This window comes from Crocodylus siamensis, chromosome 3 (genome assembly GCF_052110815.1).
Source record: "Crocodylus siamensis isolate JL-2025a chromosome 3, ASM5211081v1, whole genome shotgun sequence".
Lineage (NCBI taxonomy): Eukaryota > Metazoa > Chordata > Crocodylia > Crocodylidae > Crocodylus > Crocodylus siamensis.
Window position 1 is genome coordinate 184,247,991 of NC_143397.1, and position 20,736 is coordinate 184,268,726.

Sequence of the window (20,736 nt, forward strand, 5' to 3'; positions counted from 1 at the left end):
TCTGCATGAAGCCATACCATTGGTTTACATAAAAGCATTATAATGCTCTTTACATTATTCTTAGTCCATTCTTTATGGATCCTGACTTCTTGCTTTTTTGATTGCAGCTGCACATTAAACAGATGTCTTCACTGAACTGTCTGCAGGTCATTATCTTAAGTTAAAAAAGTTAACTTAGAACCCAGCTATGTATATGAGTGATTTTAAATTTTTCCTGCCAATATGCATTACTTTCTACGTACAAACACTGAATTTCAGTTTCTAGTATGTTATCTATTCACTTAGCTTGTGTAGGTGTAGGTCTCTCTGATTTTAACTAACCTAGATAACTTCGTAATAACTGCAAATTTTGCAGCCTCAGTAGTCATACTTTCTTTCCAGATCACTAATACATATGTTAAGCAATAGGGGCCCTCATGCAAAACTTTTAAGCCACCCTTCTGTTAAAGTTTTGCTATAAAAATGACCATTTAATGTTACTCTGGTACTCTCAACTACACCTTTGTATTTCTCATCGGCAAACTTTTGATGCCAATGGTGTGAAATAATCCAAAATAGATGAGATGCACAAAATGCAGAGACACCATGCTGATTAACCTAGTAGTTCAAACAATGTTTGTTTGATAAGGTTTGAGTACCTGAAAACAGCATTTTCCTTTGAATCCCATATGCATAAACAAACACACTTAGTTTCTTATGTGGAGGAGGCTGTGAAGATTGGAAAAGATTATAACCTTATTTTGTCAGATGGCAACAAATCCCAGAAATGGCTGGTGTTAACATGTGGTCAGAGCGGTTATGAGGTACACTGATCTAGAACAGGAAACTCTCAAGGCCTCCTTGATACAATTATAAAGCTTTTCTGGTGTCAGTGTATTCTGCTTTGGGTATCACTGGTGCAGAAAAGTCTAATCTGCACCTTGTTATAAATCCCACATTACCTTGTTTTTTCCTTTTCAATATATTTTTGTAAAGATGTCTAACCATGCCCTGCCACTTGATTGCAACTCATCTGTTATCCAAAAATATCCCTAGAGGAGACTACCAGCTACTCTGATTTCAGCTGGTTATGGGCATTATACATTGATTTTCCTGGCACTTTAGTATGAAGCATGCATTTTTGCATGAAGAAACAGAATTTGATTCAAGAGATAAGTAAGAGGCTGTATAATTAGGCAAAAAGTAGAAACATTTGAAGGCATACACAAGAAGTAGTAACTTGGTTAACAACAATGTAAAATCCAAAACAACACTTGGATAAACAATGGGATTGACTTTAGCTGTGTTCACATCTAGCTTGTAAATGCCTGAGAATATAGTCTGTGATGATGAGAGTTCAATAGCTGGTAGACTCTTTGCTTTCAGAGCCTTGTGATTTGTTTTCTTGGTTCTCTCCCTTGCAGTATATATTTCTACATTACCTGATTTTTTTTTCCCCCCTAAAAGCATGTACTGCAAAACATTACAGGATGTCATAAATGGTTGTGTAATGAGATAGTGGCTATAAAACAACTTAGACTTAATAAATATGTGGTCCTATTTCCAAATAGTAACTCGGATAGTATCAATGAAACTCAGCTTTGCTGTTCCAGCCTGTGAAATTTGGGTATATTCCAGTCATAATAGCTTATTTAGGGTGAACTTGATTGCTTAGCAGAAAAGAGAAGGTTCATTACTGTGGAGTTTTTACAGTTTGAGGTACAATTGAGAAAAAGAAATAAAGTGTAGTATTCTCATCACCTCTCCTGCTGACCCCAGCTTCAGAAAACCTGCTGTGACTGGGATGCACACTTCTTTTCTTCTCTAACCCACTTCCTCTCTCTCTCTTGTAGGAGCCATACATAAACAAATCAGCGGTGTCAGTTCAGGCTCATTTCTCGCTGCAGCGGACATACATCATTTTTCGGACCCTAGGGCTTCGCCACCTGACAGTTGTTGACCTCCAGAACCGAGTTGTTGGGATAATCACCAGGAAAGATCTGATGCCTTTCCAGCTGGAGGAGAGGTTAGGCCTCCAGCTGGCATCACAAAGACTTGACTTGGATGAGTAGTTGTTAGAGTTAGGGAAAGAGAACAACCCACGATAGTGGTGTTTCTTAAGTTTTCCACTTTGATTTCCTTTCACGTATAGATAGAGAGGGGAGGAGGTATCCCATATATTCACCTGTCTTTGAAGAGCTCTGCTCTTGACTACATTTCTTTCCATGTTTGTAGCTATTAGAACAGATTCTCTTTCTTTACGCCCGCCTGGAATAATTAAATTTGCTGTGAAAGTCAGAGAACGCAAGACACAGAATAAATTTACTTAATAGTGAAGTAGCTTAATAAATTTTGGATGTAGTTATTTTGTATATTACAGCTTATTTGGAAAGGTTCTCAGAACACAATATAGAAGATGGCCTTATTTCTTCTTTGTTACTTGGTTTCAAATGGTACATGGTTCACATTTTGTTCTGCTGCGTAACAATTTCCCACAGAACTGCATATTAAAACTTGTAATTCACCATGATTACTGTTGTTTATAATGAATGAAAACTAAACATTGTTTATTGGTTGTTAAAACTTGCCAGAAATCTGAAAGGGGCTCTATGATACTTGGGTCTTAAAGCTTTTTGCTTCCTGCTAAATTAATTGGATTTTCTTTTATTTTTTCCTGTGTAACTTCTCTCTTTATTATTACTTTTCTAGCACTTTAGAGAATATATAATGCTTTAAAACCAGTGAAGTAAATGAGGTAAGAGAGAGAGTATCTTGTAGAGCGTCTAACTGGTAGGCAGCAGGGGACCTGTAGATTTTTAACCACCTATTGAATTGTAAAGGCTTAGGGCATGTCCTTACGTGCAGGGGGCGTGCATTTGCCATGGCATGAATAGCAGTGGCACATGTTTGTGCCTCTGCTTTGTGCCACAGTATATGCCCCAGCATGTGAACATGGAGCATGCCAAATTGTCCCTGGTGGGAAAATTGTCCCACCTGTGCTGGTCCCACCAGCCTTACCTGGGGTCCTGAGGGCCTCCTGGGGCAATAGTGTCGCCGATTCAGCCACACGGAGTCTGGATCCAGGATCCAATTTGACACCAGAATCTCTTGGTGTCAAATTTTGGCACCATGCTGCTAATGAGCAGTGCAGCAAATGGTTGCATGTGTGCTGCATCCAGTCTGCGGTGCCTCAAACAGCTCTGAGGCTCAGCAGACCACACGTGCGCTTGTCTGGACGCACCCTCAGTGACTTTGAGTACTGACATAGTCACTGTCATTGTTGACATTTTCATCAGCTACTTGAGGGATGGAAAATCTTTCTCAGGGGAAGGTTTAGGGATATGCTCATTCCCATGGTTCATGGATCTTTGTGTACTGGTCAGCAACTCTAATTTGGTTTCCTTTTTGAATGTCCCTAAAAAGCTGATGTTGAGAGTCTGGGTATGAGAATTTCATTGTCTTTCTTAAATTGAAAGTTAGTCCCATATCTGGATTATGTTTGTTATAGGTTTGTTAACCCTTGCTCCAGCTGGTGAATGAATTTTTTAGTTTCTGATGTATCCATTGTTATCCTAACAGGATTTGGTCACTGCTTGCCCACTGCAATGATATAATTCCTCTTCATCTTTCCACTGCTTGCATTTTAGATCCTCATATTAACTAAAGCCATGATCTACTGAACTGAGCATTGGGCTTGGATTTGGGTCCCATCTCTGTTACTGACTCAATTGAACAATTTCTCTGTGCCTTGATTAATCCATTTTGAAATTGGGACAGTAACTGTGAAAGGGTTTTGTGAATTACATACTAAATGTACTGTAGAAATAGAAATGATGATTGTGATTATTATAATAACTGCTTTTGTGCCATTGATAAAGTAGCTCTAATTTTGTAACAGTGCTAATAGTATGTCAATAGTGCTATAAACATGTGAAAGCTAACTTAATGTTGACGGCAGATGTTAAAAGGCAGAAACAAGCCTGTGAGCCCATCTGAGCCATAGATGACTTAGATATAGCCTGCAGCTCATAAGACAAATCAGTCAATGAGATACAAGATCATAGCTGTTGTTAGAGAACAAGAAAACCTCCATTGTTAAAACACGAAAACTGTGTTACTTTGGCCACATTATGAGAGATCCTAATTTGGCTTACACAGTAGTTCAAGAGAGAGTGAATGGAAGGAGAAAATGCTGATTGAGGAAAACATGGATAGATAACTTAACTGGTTGACAGGAGAGAGAACAACACATCTTCTTTACTCTGTTGCAGAATACAAATGATTGGAGAGAGGTCATAGTTGAGTTGTTATGATAGCGTCTTATGACCCTGGAGGTTATATGAAATTGACTGACTGGTCAATGGTATATCCTAATAAATATATTCCAAATCACCACAAAATCTCCTTTAATGCTCTGCTATCATATTATGGTGAGTTGCATTCTCCTTTACATTTGCCTAAAATCATGAACGGATGAGGCCTAAACTACAAATTATATAAAATGCAAACAAAATACTTGCATGTACATACCACAAATGGAATTCTTTACCATTTTTGAAAGATACAGTTTAAAGGGATGTATGTATCATGCACTCCAAAGCCAAATGGGCCTCATTATAAATAAACATGATAACATTCATGACACAATATATATGTGTTCAAATCAGCAGTTCCTGACGATCTCCACCCCAGAATGCTGGAGGAATTAGCAGAGGTCATTGCGGGACCCCTGACTTGGCTTTATGAGCACTCATGGTGCTATGGTGAGGTGCCAGAGGATTGGAAAAGGGCCAACGTGGTCCCCATTTTCAAAAAAGGGAGCAAGGAGGACCCAGGAAACCAAAGGCCTGTTAGTCTTACCTCGATCCTGGGGAAGCTCTTTGAGGAGAGGAACAGGCTGCAATCAGATCTGGACAAGTTACAGGGGTTGGTGGATGAGAACAGGATGGATTTCAGCACTGACAAGTGCGAGGTACTGCACCTGGGGAGGAAGAACCAGCAGCATACCTACAGGCTGGGGAACTCCCTTCTCATCAGCACAGAGGCAGAGAAGGATCTTGGAGTCACTATTGAATATTGATGAATATTCAATACTTGATGAATATTGGCTGACAATGTGAGGACGTGGTCAGGAAGGCCAACAGCACCTTGTCATGCATCTGCAGATGCGTTGTGAGCAGGTCCAAGGAGGTGATCCTCCCCTTCTCTGCGACACTGGTCAGGCCACAGTTGGAGTACTGTGTCCAGTTCTGGGAGCTGCACTTCAGGAGGGATGTGGACAGCATCGAGAAGGTTCAAAGGAGGGCCTCTCACATGATCAGGGGACAGCAAGGCAGGCCCTACAAGGGGAGGCTTTGGGACTTGAACCTGTTCAGCCTCCACAAGAGAAGGCTGAGAGGGGATCTGGTGGCCATCTACAAGCTGACCAAGGGGGATCAGCAGGCAATGGGAGAGTCCCTCTTCCCCCGAGCAGTACTGGGAGTAATGAGGAATAATGGCCATAAGTTGATGGAGAGTAGATTCAGGCTAGATATAAGGAGGCGCTACTTCACAGTCAGGGCGGCTAGGATCTGGAACCAACTTCCAAGGGAAGTGGTGCTTGCTTCTACCCTGGGGGGGTGGTCTTCAAAAGGAGGCTAGATAATCACCTAGCTGGGGTCATTTGACCCCAGTACACTTTCCTGCCCATGGGAGGGAGTTGGACTTGATGATCTGCTCAGGTCCCTTCTAACCCTACCAACTATGAAACTGTACAAGAAGATGAAAAGTGGCATCCTGAAGTCTGCATTATGTGAATTTTTTTCATCAATATATTGACTTATGATCCTCACACTTGGAAAGTCTCTTGAGTGGCACTGATGAGCCCCAACCGCAAAGGGGTGATACTCTTCTTGTTTTATTTTTATTTGAGGTGGATCTTTTGATACTTGTAGATGAATATATGCAAATTTATGCAAGCTGTTTCTATGTGGCAGATGGATTTAGATTAATTTTTTTTAATTGTCAACACACATCTCAGTGAAGATGACAGAGTGGTATTCCAGGAAAGCAAAATTTCAACTGAATTTTGGCTATTATTTTTGTACTCTTCATGTCAACAATCTTTCAATTTGAGGATGATCTCTGTCACAGCTCATTGATGGTCTTGAGGTGACTTGAGAGTCCAATCTTTGAACCACAGATCTGTCTACAGAAGTTGCAGGTGTTTTTGCAGGGGAGTGTAGGCTGTAGGCTCAGATTTCTCTCCTTTTCCTTTCTCTGTTCATCCACCTCTCTCTTCTCTGCTTTGAGGGTAATACTTTTTACCTTGAAGGAGGAAGCCGCTTGGTTCAGGTTGCATCAGCATTGGAACTGGTTAGCAGCGAGCTCCTCCCAGCTCCTTTATATCATCATCCATTTTCTTGAGATATGACTTCAATAGATTCATAGTTGGTAGGATCGGAAGGGACCTGAGCAGATCATCAAGTCCGACCCCCTGCCATGGCAGGAAAGAGTACTGGGGTCAAACGACCCCGGTGAGGTGTTCATCCAGCCTCCTTTTAAAGACCCCCCAGGGTAGGAGCCAGCACCACTTCTCTTGGAAGTTGGTTCCAGATCCTAGCCACCCTGACAGTGAAGTAGCGCCTCCTGATGTCTAGCTTAAATCTACCCTCTGCTTTCTTGTGACTGTTATTTTTTGTCTCTCCTGGTAGTGCTTGGGGGAACAGGGACTCCCCCAATGCTTGCTGGTCTCCCCTGACCAGTTTGTAAATGGCCACTAGATCCCCTCTCAGCCTTCTCTTGTGGAGGCTGAACAGGTTCAGGTCCCTTAACCTCTCCTCGTAGGGCCTGCCTTGCTGACTCCTGATCATGTGGGTGGCCCTCCTCTGGACCCTCTCAATGTTGTCCACATCCCTCCTGAAGTGTGGCGCCCAGAACTGGATGCAGTACTCCAACTGCGGCATGACCTGTGTCATATAGAGGGGGAGGATCACCTCCTTGGACCTGCTTGAGATGCATCTGTGGATGCATGACAAGGCCTTCCTGACCGCATCCCCACACTGTTGGCCCATGTTCATTTTGGCATCAGTAATGACTCCAAGATCCTTTTCTGCTTCTGTGCTGATGAGAAGGGAGTTCCCCAGCCTGTAGGTATGCTGCTGGTTCTTCCTCCCCAGGTGCAATACCTTACACTTGTCAGTGTTGAAACCCATTCTGTTCTCATCTGCCCACCCCTGTAACCTGTCTAGGTCTGATTGCAGCCTATTTCTCCCTTCTAGCATGCCCACTTCTCCCCACATCTTAGTGTCATCTGTGAATTTGAACAGGGTGCTTTTCACCCCCTCGGCCAAGTCGCTGATGAAGACGTTGAACAGTGCAGGCCTGAGGACCGAGCCCTGAGGAACCCACTGCCCACATCCCTCCAGGTCGAAAATGACCCATCCACCACCACTCCAGCCAACTAGTGCCCTATTTGACTGTGTAGGTGTCGATGCCACAGTCCCCTAGTTTTTTAATGAGAATGGGGTGAGAGACCGTGTTGAAGGCCTTCTTAAAATCCACTGCTCCTCCTGCATCTAAGGATTTGGTGACCTGGTCATAGAAGGCCACCAGGTTGGTCTGACAGGACCTGCCTTTAATGAACCCGTGTTGGTTGCCCCTAAGCATAATCTCCCCTGCTGGCCCCTCACGGATATGTGCCAGGATAACGCTCTCAAAAAGCTTACCCAGGACTGAGGTAAGACTGACTGGCCTATAGTTTCCTGGGTCCTCTTTCCTCCCTTTTTAAAAAATGGGGGCCACATTGGCCCTTTTCCAGTCCTCTGGCACCACACCAGAGCACCACGAGTGCTCGTAAAGCTGTACCACTATGACCTCTGCTAATTCCCTCAGCAGTCTGGAGTGGAGATGTGTGCTTGTAGCATTTCCTCTGGCCTCTGCAAGATCTCTGGCTGCAACTAAGCTGGGAATAGGGCACTTGTTTTGGGAGTTGAGAGTTGGGCACCTGCACTCACTGTCCAGTCCAGCCAAGTTGGTATTGAGGATCACCAATGCAATGCTGGTGACATTGGTTTCAGCAAAAGTGCTGGCATTTGTGCAGTGATGCGGAAGATTTTATGCAGGCATCTTTAGTGATGTGTCTCTGGGCACTTGAAATGATGATGGTAGGTCACCCACATTTCACATCCATAGAGGAGAGTGGGGGTGACTACATTGTAGATGTGGATCTTAATGTCTTTCCAGAGATTATGGTCAGTAAAAACACGGCAAAGCAATTTTCCAAAGGAGGTGCTTATGCACTGGATCCTGTGTTGGATCTCTTCATCAGTGTTTGTTCTCTGACAGAGGTGGCTACCAAGGTAAGGGAAGTGCTTTGTTATCTTCAAGGTCTTTCCCTCAATGGTAATTTGAGGGGTTGTGGAGTGGTGGGGTCTTTCCACCTCTTGCTGAGGAAGTCCTGCTGGAATCAATGTGGTTTCAGATAATTCCATGGGGCAATTGAGAAGATCTTTGTTGCTCACCAGCTCCAAGAAAAGTGTCAGGAACAATATCAGGGCCTGTGTATGTCTTTCATTGACCTTACTAAGACCTTTGATTCCATAAGTCATGAAGCCTTGTAGAGAGCACTGGTCATATTTGGCTTCTCCACAGCCAGATGACAGCAACTATTCTTTGTAGAAGGTTGGAGGCAGATCTATTTATCATTCAAACTTAGGGTCAAGCAAGGATGCCATCATCCCAGTTCTGTTCACCTTTTTGTTTTTTTTTTTGCTTGTCATCCTGGTTCTCATCTTCTTCTATTGTTGGAGTATAGAGGAAAGTAAGAGTCTCATATAAGATGAAGAGTTGAGAAACAGTCATTTTGGAACTGACATTGAATACCAAATGGATGGAGAGCATTTCAATCTGTGATGTTTTTACTCAAGGACCAAAATGTTCAAAACAACCATCCTTAACCTTCAATACACTGTACGACTGTGCCATCCTTGCATCTGATTTCTGGTCCACCCAAACTTTAAAATGAACTAGCTAGGGGAGGCAGTAGCATTTCTATTCAAGTAGTGCTGAGGGAGTCCACTGACTTCATGGCTCATTATAATCTACCTAATCCCTTCTAAACTCTTCATTCCACAGTTATTAATGACCCTCTCTTATTTTTAATGGTCTTGATGTTCCACCAGTTATGTTACCCTTTGTTTTGCAGTTCTGCTGTCTGTTGGCTGCTCCTTCCAACAAAGCTCTTAGTTCGCAGCCCTGCAGATTTTTTAACTCGTTGTAGTGAAATTGTATTTATTTTTGCTTCAATCTTAAATTGAATAATTTAAGAGCCCTAGCATATTAGTGAAGCTTATGGTTTATTTTTAACTAGAGAAAATGTGTGGTTGTATATGTGATAATTAACCTCATCATCTGCACCCTGCTTTTCAAAATTCTAGATCTGCCCATGCAAAGACTAGTGAACCTTGGGCCTCTCTCAACATTGAGAAGACTAAAGTGCTCTATCAGCCTGCTCCGGGCCCTGAATTTTTTGATTATGCAGACAACTGTGATACATAGTTACATGTCTTTCAACTTTCTGTGCTTTTATGGTGATTGTTTCACTTATTTGTACCTCAAAGTAGAATACATTATACAACTAAGATGACTTTTGTTTTGTCCAGGCTTGAAATAGGAAGATCAAAAACAGGGATGTTATGAGAGGAAATACCTTCTTTTTTGGATCTTTTTGCTAACACAGGTGAAATGGGTGACCACTACAAATCCTCTATGTCATAGAAAAAAATATACTGAGGTTTGTTTTTGTGATGAATCACTGTTTGTTTCTGCCATGTGTCTCATAGGAGACGCATGTTCTTATTTAGGTACATATACTATTGGTAGTATTCGTATAATTTTTCCTGTCATGTTATACTTATGTGATACATTCTCTGGAATTAGGTACTTACAGTGCAACTCATCCTAACATAGGACATTTTTTTAATTTCCTGTGCTTCTAAATGAGTTATTGGTTCATTATACTAGCATTATTGTTGTTATAATAGCCAAAAGACAACTCCTAAAGAGCCAGCAAATAGTTGAATTTATTATAGCCATTACAAAGTATCCGCTGCAAAATAGATTTCCGAGCCCCCTTCATCTTTATTTACTGTACCTAATTTTCCCCTCCTTCTATAGGTGGTGTCATTCCTGCTATAGTAACCAGATATCAGCACTTTTCTTAATGTAAAACAAATTATGAAAAACAATTTTTGATATTACTAGCAACAAAGAACCCTTTCTAAAAAAAAAAAACCTCTACCTAAAGGGATCCAACCAGAACAATTTTTAAAAAGCTGATCTGAATGTTGATTGTCCCAGCAGTTTTCAACAGTGCCATGTTTTGAAAATTTCATTGTTAGGATGAACTTTGCAGTTAGTCAGCAATATGATCCAAAAATAATCCTTATTCATTAACAACTCTGGAAGACGTAGGTCCCTAAAGACCATTTGTAGGGATTTTTTTTTTTTGGACCCATGACTTAAAGTGTAGGCTGTGGAATACTTGCTGGTGGTTGACTGAGAGCTAGGTTCTGTCCAGGTGGTAGCTTCTTCTTGTCTTCAGCTCTAAAAGAAACCCTAAATGCATTAAATATGTACCTAATATTACTTTTCTGTTTAATCAATTGCTGCAGTTCACGTCAGGAAGTTGTCATTGAGATGGGAGAAGTATTTAGTGCAATGCTAACCAGAGGAGAAATGATTTGTAAGACTGCTTAGTAATATATGGGTCCATGAATAAGCCCTTTCCTACAGTGCATTTGCTATTGATGTCACATTATGAGAGAGGGAAAATATCATTTAAGTAATGTTTTGACAGCAAACAAAGTTAAGCAAAGTTAGATTAGAGTGCTTCATTTTGTTTTGGTAAGATGCTGTTTTTAAAATGCATTGGTTGTTATGACTTCACTTGGTTGTTATGGCTAGACAGCAATCTCTTCAATGAATTAAAGCTGAAAAAAGATTCCTGCGAAAAGTGGAAAGTTGTTCACTGTACTAGGGAAGAGTAGAAGAGCATCACGTGGGCATGCAGGGAGAAAATTAGGAAGGCCAAGGCACAATATGAAACGTGCTTGGCAAGAGACATAAAAAAAACAATAAAAACAGGTTCTACAACTATGTCAAAAGTAAGGGGAAGACTATGGAAACCATAGGTCTCTTATGGAACACAGAAGGCAACTTAGTTACAGATGATGCAGAAAGGCTGAAGTATTTAGTGCCTTTTTAAATTTAGACTTCACAAATAAGGGGCAGCTACCAAATGAGTGCAACTGACAGCACAGATAGGGAAGGAAACATGCAGTCTAGAGCAAGAGTTTGCAACCTAAGGCCCATGGGACAGATCCAGCCTGTAGAACCTTTGGATCTGTCCCATGGATGTGGGGCTTCAGCAGTATTTGGTGGTGGGGAAGAATGTCAGTTGAGGGAGCTTTTCCTGTGCTGCTGCAGGGACATGCACAGGAGACTAAAGGATCCTAGGGTACTAAAGGAATTAAGGTCATTTCAGAGCCATTGGCCATCCACTTTGAAAACTTATCAAGGTTGGGTGAGGTCCTGGATGATTGTAAAAGGGCAATTATAGTGCAAATCTTTAAGGAAGGGGAGAAGGAAGATCCAGGGGATTACAGATCAGTCAGCTTGAGTTGGATACCTGGAAAGATCATGAAGCAGGTCCTCAAGGAATCTATTGTGAAGCACATAGAGGAGAACAAGGTGATCAGGAATAGCTAGATCATTGTGCTTAATGAGTATTCATCAATGGTCTAATGTCTGTTTGGGAGGTGGTATCAAGTGAGGTCCTTTATGGGTCTGTCCTGTGTTTGGTATTGTCTAATATCTTCATTAATCATTTGGATGATGGGATTGAATGCATGGTTAGCAAATTTGCAGACAACACCAAGTTGGGTAGAGTTGCAGACACTCTGGAGGCTAGGTCTAGGATTCAAAAAAGACCTGGGTAAACTGGGAAATCATTTTAATCAATCAGATGAAGTTCAATAAGGAGAAGTGCCAAGTCCTGTACTTGGGACAGGATAATTGCATGCACAAAGACACAGACTGGGGAATTACTGGCTAGGCTGCAGTACTGTAGAAAAGGACCTGGTGGGGTAAAGTGGACCATAAGTGGAATATGAGCCAATAGTGCCTTTGCTGCAAATGAAGCCAACAACATACTAGGCTGCAACTGGGCTGTAACAGGAATGTGACTTGCAAATTAAGGGAAGTGATTCTTTTGCTCGATTCAGCACTGTTAAGGCTTTATTTTGGAGTATTGTCTAGTTTCAGGCCCCATACTTCAAGGAAGATGTAGACATATTGGAAAGAGTCCAGTGCAGAGTGACAAAAATAAGTAGGGTCCTCAGAGGCAAGACTTATGAAGAAAGACTGAAAAGATTAGGGTTATATAGTTTGGAGAAGTGAAGACAGAGAGGGGATTTGATAACTTTGTTTGAATACCTGAGTGGTGATTAAAGAGAAGATGGAGATAGACTGTTCTCTGTGACCATAGTCCCAGGGGACAGGACTAGGTGCAGTGGCCTCAAGTTGCAGTTGGGGAAGTTTGGGTTGGAGATCAGGAGGAACTTCCTGGCTATGAGGATGTTCATAGCATTGGTACAGTCTACATTCAGAGGTTGTACACTTTCCATCTCTAGAAATTTTCATGACAGACACTTGACTGAAATAGTTTTGTGACGGGCTAGCTGGCAGTGACCTAGTTCAGGGGTTTTGAAAGGGCAAAAGATGATTGGAAGACTTGGGATTCCCTTTCCTCACCAATCTGGTAATGATTTGACCCAGGGGCTTTGCAGGGGTAAAAGATGATTGGAGGACTTGGGATTCCCTTTCCGCACTAATCAGGCCCCAGAGACTCACCCCCTTGTGTCCCGATTGGCCCTTTGGGTCACCTGGAGGGGGATAAAAGGGGCAGCGTGGGCTGACTCAGGGAAGAGACCAGCGAGGGACAACAAGGAAGGAGCTTCACAGAGCTGAGCCAGCGGGGCAGGAGCAGTGTCCCGGAAGAGCCTGAAAGAGCAGGACCTGCAGGCAGGAGTGGGACCCTCAACAGCACAGCATGCGGCTGGCAGGAGAAGCTCCCCACTGGGCTCCAGGATCCCCTCTGAGAGCCTGCAGCCAGTAGGAGAGGCTCCCCTCGCTCCAGGAAGGATCTGAGCAGTGACCTGAGGGGTTCCCAGCTCTGCTTCCAGCTCCTCCAATCAGAGGCCAGGCAGCTCGACCTGAGGCCGGGGCTCCGGGAAGGTCAAGACCTTTGTTGAATCCTGCCACCTTTGGGCATTGTAGTGTCCACTATACCCTCTGATTTATGCCTGTTATGTTCCCAGTATTAAAAGGTATATGGTTAAGTCCCCATTGGTGGTCTGGCTCTGCTCTATAGGGGGAGGAGAGTCCCTACACCTCCCACAGTGCTTGTGCACCTGCTTTGATCTCTTCAGTTGGAGAGGGGGTACCTCTTGGAGTACTGCCCAGGTTACGTTTTGGGGGCTCATCCGGGATTCCCGCGTAGCGGGTGCTAGAATATTATTCAAGTGCTGTGTACCCCTGTAGAGAGAGAGAGAGCCACCAGGAGACATGGCCAAGGCCGACCAGTCTGCCGTACCTTCTGGGAGTGATGGGACTATGCAGGGGGGAGCGGGGCAAACTGTGGGTAATGAAGCTACCCCGGAATGGGTGGGGGTTTTCCAGCAGATTCTGTGGGAGATGACCCATCCCTCCAGTGACCAGGCAGCTTATAAGAGACTCCAGAGTTTCTCGGGAACCCTGCCAGTCCTTGCAAGGGTGGAAGGATTTGACTCTTAGCTCTCCCATATTCAAGAGACTTTACTGACTTGGCAAATGCCTAATAAGGATAAGCAACACTGTCTGCTGGAGGTCCTGAGGGACTCTGCCTTTGGGGTTGTGAGGACTGCCAAACTCCAGAACCCTGCTATCACCACCCAGCAGGCCCTTCAGGATGCTTTTGGCCAACCCACAAGCTACTACGAATTGCTGGGAACTTTCCAGCGCAAGGGCAAGACTCTTTCAGCATACGTCCTTTGCTTAGAGCCCATGCTACAATGCCCGGTGACCCAAGGAGCACTTAGTGTCACTGATACCGATCAGATACGGCTCTGGCAAATTTGTATTGGGGCACGGTATAGCTCGGGCTTACTCCGGAACCTCAACTTAGCGGGGAGCAGGAGCAGCTCACCTGACTTCAGTCACCTCCTCTGAGAGATTCGTGAAGAGGAAGAGATATCCAGACTCTGAGAAACTATGTGGGTCCCAGAGGATGTTTCTCCCCCAGAGTGGACCCATGGGTTGGGTGCTAATGGTGGCTCCCCATGAGGACACCTTGTTGGGAGTGGAGGAGGAGCCTGTGGCTCCAGAACTAGCAGCTGCCATGTCCAGAACCCCCTCCCAGGGGTTAGCCCTTGCCCCATCCTCGTGCCTTGGGAGGACCTCGGCCCCATACCTGCTCTAGGGTCCCGGGATTCTGCTATAGATGTGGGGAGCCAGGACACATGTCTCGGGAGTGCACCCAGCCTGAGAACCCTGAATTGGTATTTGAAAGGTTAAAAGGGCACTGGGCAGCGGGAAACGGGGAAGGAGCAGAGCAATGGAGTCGGCTCTGCTCTGGACCCAGACAGACTCCCACACATTACCCTCAATAAATTCACTGCCAAAGGGGCTAGTGGGACCCCATGCAGGGGTCCCTGTGATGGTGAATGGTCGCCCATGCCGGGCCATTCTAGACAGCAGGTCCCAGGTTACCATACTATTTGAATCCTTCTATGAGGAACATCTGAGACCTGCCTTTGCTTCCCCTTATGGGGTTGGGACTTTGTGGCTTAAGCCAGGAACAGTATCCTTACAGGGGTTATGCGAATGTGAGGCTAAAATTCCCTGCTGAAATAGCTGGGGTGGAGGAAGAAGTGTCAACCATCACTCTAGTGTGCCCTGATCTGGGGTGGATGAAAGGGGCCACTCTCATTGTAGGGACCAACTCCAGCCTTTTCCTGGTTCTTGCTCGCTACTGTAAACAACAGGCTGGCCCAGGTTACCAACAAAGGTTAGCAATGCATGCCTTGTGCTCAGAGGCATACGACCTATGGGGAGCATAGACAGATGGGTCACCCTGAGGTTGTGGGGACCCTGCACTTCTCTGGAGCAAAGCCCCAGTGAGTCCCTGCACAGGGCCAGTGGGCTTTGTCTACTGTATGCAACTGGATTGAGAGGGATGAACAGAATAAGCTGCTGGTGGTGGAGACCCCCACCAGGAGAGAGAGACCTGGTGCGCTGAGGATCCCTGATGGTGTGATCGAGACAAAAGGGCTCAACCAAGACATGGTTACAGTGATAGTGGTTAACCCAACCTTGAAAGATATTGTGGTCCACCTGGGACAGAAGGTGGCCTTGATAAAGGAAACTGAAGTGGTGAACCCTGAGCAGGAGGGAAACCCCTCTCCAATTGACCCTTCGAGGTTCTTTTTCTGGAACTCTCCAGTGCCTGAATCCTGTAAAGCTCAGCTCAGGGACAAACTTGGGGCTCAAGCCCATGTTTTCTCCCTGCATGACTGGGATGTGGGGGAGGCTAAGGGGGTGGAGCATCACATTCCTCTGAGCAACCCACGACCCTTTCGTGAAAGGTCTCAGTGCATTCCCCTCACTGAGATGGGGGAAGTAAGACGTCATCTGCAGGGGCTCATGGACCACCACATCATCACGGAATCTAAGAGCCCTTGTGCCTCTCCCATTGTGATTGTGTGGAAGAAGAACGGCCAACTCCGTATGTGTATTGATTACCGGACTTTGAATGCCAGGACCATCACTGATCAATATACTGTCCCGTGGATGCAGGAGGCTTTGGACTGTTTAGTAGGGAGCAAATGGTTTTCAGTACTAGATCTCCACAGTGGCTACTACCAGATACCTCTGCGGGAAGAGGACAAAGAGAAGACTGCTTTTATTTTCCCTTTGGGATTCTATCAGTTTGAACGAATGCCCCAAGGGATATCCGCGGCTCCTGCCACCTTCCAGTGACTAATGGAGAAGATGATTGGGGATATGCATATGACCCAAATACTGGTTTATTTAGATGATATTATTGTTTTTGGAAAGACCCTGGAGGAACACGAAGAACGGCTATTCTGGGTACTCAGTTGGCTGGAAACTGCTGGACTTAAGTTGGCCATTGATAAATGTAAGTTCTGCCAGGCCTCTGTGAAGTATATAGGACATATTGTATCACAGGAAGGGGTCAGCACTGATCCGGAGAAAGTAAGTGCTGTGACCACCTGGCCTCAACCCAAGAACTTTAGGGAATTGAAAAGGTTCCTGGGATTTGCGGGTTTCTATCAGTGACTCATTAAAGACTATGCTACAATAACCAGACTTTAAATGCCCTAACTAGCGGACACCAGGTGGGAAGGTCTCCCCACAAGAAGGGACAAAACAATGGCTTAAATGGGCTTCCTGTGACACGAGGCCCCACCACAGCCTTTTAGTCCATGGTGGGACTTGGTGTGAAGATGCCTTCCAGGAGGTGATCCGGCAGTTGACTTAGGCACGTGTGCTGGCATATGCTGATCCCAACCGCCCTTTTATTTTGCGCACAGATGCTAGCCTGTCAGGACTGGGGGCTGTACTGTGCCAGGAACATGAGAGACACCAGTGACCAGTGGCTTTTGCCAGCAGGGGATTGTCACAGAGTGAGATGCGCTACCCGGTACATAAGCTTGAATTCCTGGCCCTTAAGTGGGCCATCACTGAGAAATTCCGGGGCTATCTGTATGGGACTACCTTCCAGGTGTGGACAGACAATAATCCTCTTACCTATGTACTCACCAGCGCTAAGCTGGATGCAATTGGCCAACGCTGAATCGTGGCACTAGCCAACTACACCTTCAGCCTGCACTATCGAGTGGGACGAAAGAACATGGATGCTGATGGCCTGTCTCAACAACTCCCCAGCAACCCTGGGAGTGTTTGGAGCCCCGAGACAGTGAAGACCATTTGCAACCTGCAGACACAAGACCCTGTGGGGATGAGGGAAAGTACTGCTTGCAGAGCTGAGGTGTTGGGGTTGCCCCCTGAGGGGATCCCACAGGCCTGGGTTCAGTACACCATGCTGACTCCCTCTTTGTTGCTCCAGGTCATGGGCACAGAATGGCAGACAGTGCAAGAACAGGACCCAGATGCGCAAGAGCTGCTGCATGCCCAGAGATCAGGGAATACCCGCCCCGTGACCCTTAATAATACTACCCCAGCAGCCCACCTCCTGTTGAGGGAGTGGAAAAGGCTTCACTTGTTTGATGGAGTGCTACATCGGGAGGTGCAGGACCCAGGATGGAAATATTAGCAGCTGGTCCTCCCTTGGAAGTATAAGGCCCTTGCGTTACAGGCTTTGCATGATGACTTTGGGCACATGGGGGTGGAGTGCACCCTGGCGCTAGCCTGTGAACAGTTCTTTTGGCCCAAAATGGCTGAAGATGTAAGGACTAAATGCTCAAACTGTGATTGGTGTGTACAGAGGAAGACCCTACCTGCTTGAACTGCCCAGTGAGAGGGAACCTGAGCCACCAGGGCCCTCATGGAGTCCTGCCCCAGACTGTACACCATGACCAAGGCAGAAGCTTTGGCCAGTCCATTGCTTCACCTGTGATGCCCCAGGGGTGCTGGGGGAGGTCCCCATCGCTGCTCTTTGGGTCCAGTAGTCCCCCAGGTGGAGACCTGTGCTTTACTGGGGATGTTGAAGGGCTTTGCGGGGGAGGATGTGATGGGCTAGTTGGCAGTGACCTAGCCCAGGTGTTTTGAAAGGGCAAAAGATGATTGGAGGACTTGGGATTCCCTTTCTGCACCAATCAGGCCCCAGAGACTCTTACCCCCCCATGTCCTGATTGGCCCTTTGGGTCACCTGGAGGGGGATAAAAGGGGCAGCGTGGGCTGACTCAGGGAAGATACCAGTGAGAGACAACAAGGAAGGAGCTTCACAGAGCTGGAAAGAGCTGAGCCAGTGGGGCAGGAGCAGTGCCCCGGAAGAGCCTGAAAGAGCAGGACCTGCAGGCAGCAGTGGGACCCTCAGCAGCACGGTGTGTGGCCGGCAGGAGAGGCTCCCCACTGGGCTCCAGGTTCCCCTCTGAGAGGCTGCAGCCAGCAGGAGAGGCTCCCTTCGCTCCAGGAAGGATCTAAGCAGTGACCTGAGGGGGCCATTGTTTCCCTTTCCTCCCCCTCCAGATAACAAGGCCCTATATTTCCTTGTCATTTCACATTTTGCATTTTGTGCCTTTTTATATTTCACCAACCGGTATTGTTTGTTCTGCTGTTTGTGTTTTATATTTTGTTAACCCTGTTTTTTGTCAATGATTGTAAGTGTCTAACCTTTGTTGAATCCTGCCCCCTTGGGGCATTGTAGTGTCTACTATACCCTCTGATTTATGCCTGTAATGTTCCCAGTATTAAAAGGTATATAGTTAAGCCCCAATGGTGGTCTGGCTCTGCTCTATAAGGGGAAGAGAGTCCCTACACCTCCCACAGCGCTTGTGCCCCTGCTTTGATCCCTTCAGTTGGAGAGGGGGTACCTCTTGGAGTACCATCCGGGTTACAGTTTAATTAGGGATAATTCTGCCTCGAGCAGTGGCTAGAGTATAAGATGATCTTGTGAAATCCTTTCCAGACAACTTGCCTAAGATCTTATGACTGGCATGTAAGGTCTGGCAGGTAAGGATGTAGTACACAAGTTGTATGAGGAGTGAGAGTCAGATATTGAGAAATGGATTTAGTAATCCTTCAGTTCCCATAATCTCCAGGTTTTTTCATAGTTTTGCTACAGTGCTATTTACTGTATTTTGCAGAGCTGTGTCCTTGTTCTTCTTGCTCCTCTATGCCTTTCTTATTTCATAGATTTCATAGATTTCATAGACATTAGGGCTGGAAGGGACCTTGGGAGATCGAGTCCAGCCCCCTGCCCAAAGGGCAGGAAGTCAGCTGGGGTCATAGGATCCCAGCAAGATAAGCATCCAATTTACTTTTGAAGGTGTTCAATGTAGGTGCTTGAACCACCTCCGCTAGCAGACTGTTCCAGACCTTGGGGGCTCGGACAGTAAAGAAATTCTTCCTTATGTCCAGCCTGAAAACGGTCTTGCAGAAGTTTGTGACCGTTCGACCTCGTCATCCCTTGGGGCGCTCTGGTGAACAGATGTTCCCCCAGATCCTGGTGGTCACCCCTGATAAACTTATAGGTGGCCATCAGATCACCCCTGAGCCTGCGCTTTTCCAGGCTAAAGAGTCCCATGGCTCTCAGCCTGTCATCGTAAGATCTGTTTTCCTGACCTCTGGTCATGCGCGTGGCTCTCCTCTGGACTCTCTCAAGCTTCTCCACATCCTTTTTGAATTGTGGAGCCCAAAACTGGATGCAGTACTCCAGCTGCGGCCTCACCAAGGCCGAGTACAAGGGGAGAATGACGTCCCGGGATTTGCTCGAGAAGCATCTATGGATTCACGCCAGCATTTTGGTCGCTTTACTAGCCGCAGCATCGCATTGCAGGCTCACGTTCATCTTGTGGTCAATGATGACCCCCAAGTCTCTTTCTTCTGTAGTGCTAACCAATGTAGCACTGCCGAGCCTATAAGGGTGCTGCAGGTTTTTCCTCCCAAGGTGGAGAACCTTGCATTTATCGGTGTTAAACACCATGAGGTTCTCGTCTGCCCATTTGCTGAGCTTGTCCAGGTCAGCCTGGATCACCCGCCTATCTTCTGGCATGGATGCTTTGCCCCAAAGTTTGGTGTCATCGGCGAACTTGGCCAGTCCACTCCTGACTCCAATGTCCACATCGTTAATGAAGATGTTGAACAGTATGGGTCCCAGGACAGAGCCTTGAGGGACCCCACTGGTCACAGGGCACCACGATGAGTGACTGCCATCAATCACAACCCTCTGGGTCCGACCACGAAGCCAATTTCCCAGCCAGCGGATCGTGGTGGACCCAAGGCCACAACTGGCCAGTCTGGCCAAGAGGTGATCATGGGATACCAGATCAAAAGCTTTTTTGAAGTCAAGATATATGACATCAATCTCTTCTCCCTTGTCCAGGTGATAGGTCACGTGGTCATAGAAGGAAATGAGATTGGTCAAACAAGACCTACCCGCAACAAACCCGTGCTGGCTGTCCCTTAGAATGTTAGCCTGGGCCAGTCCCTCAAGGATGGCCTCCTTAATAAACTTTTCTAAGATCTTCCCCAGGATAGAAGTCAGGCTAATGGGCCTGTAGTTAGCCAGATCCACTCTCCTCCCTTTCTTGAAGATCGGCACCACATTGGCCTTCTTCCAGTCTTCGGGCACTACACCAGAGCGCCAGGAGTTTTCAAAGATCCGTACCAGGGGCTGGGCTATGACGCTCGCCAGCTCCTTGAGTACCCTGGGGTGCAGATTGTCAGGGCCAGCTGACTTGAAGGTATCCAGCTTCACAAGGTGTTCCTTCACGAGGTCAGCATTGATGGAGGGTAGGGGATCCCCCTCACCCAGATTTCCCTGTCCCATAGCAGGCATGGGCATCCCGTGTGACTGATGAAAGACTGACGCAAAGTACCTATTTAATAGGTTGGCTTTTTCCTGGGCTCAGTTGTCATTTGCCCCATCTGGTTTAGCAGGGGTCCAACGTTGCCCTTGCTTTTCCTCCGGCTCCCCACATATCTGAAAAAGGACTTTTTGTTGTCCTTGATGCCTGAAGCTGGTTGGAGTCCAGT

At 45.9% G+C, this 20,736-nt stretch overlaps 1 protein-coding gene across 2 annotated transcripts in view; it reads left to right on the forward strand.

Annotated features, from left to right (window-relative positions):
• The window catches only part of LOC149869216 (chloride channel protein C-like), a 127,461-nt gene extending 124,952 nt beyond the window's left edge, over window positions 1-2,509 (forward strand). For both annotated transcript variants that reach the window (XM_090039942.1, XM_090039943.1), the window contains one exon: window positions 1,833-2,509. In XM_090039942.1, the coding sequence (XP_089896068.1) occupies window positions 1,833-2,051 (219 nt within the window). In that variant the 3' untranslated portion in view covers window positions 2,052-2,509. The remainder of the gene's footprint in view (window positions 1-1,832) is intronic.
• The last annotated feature ends 18,227 nt before the right edge of the window (window positions 2,510-20,736 follow it).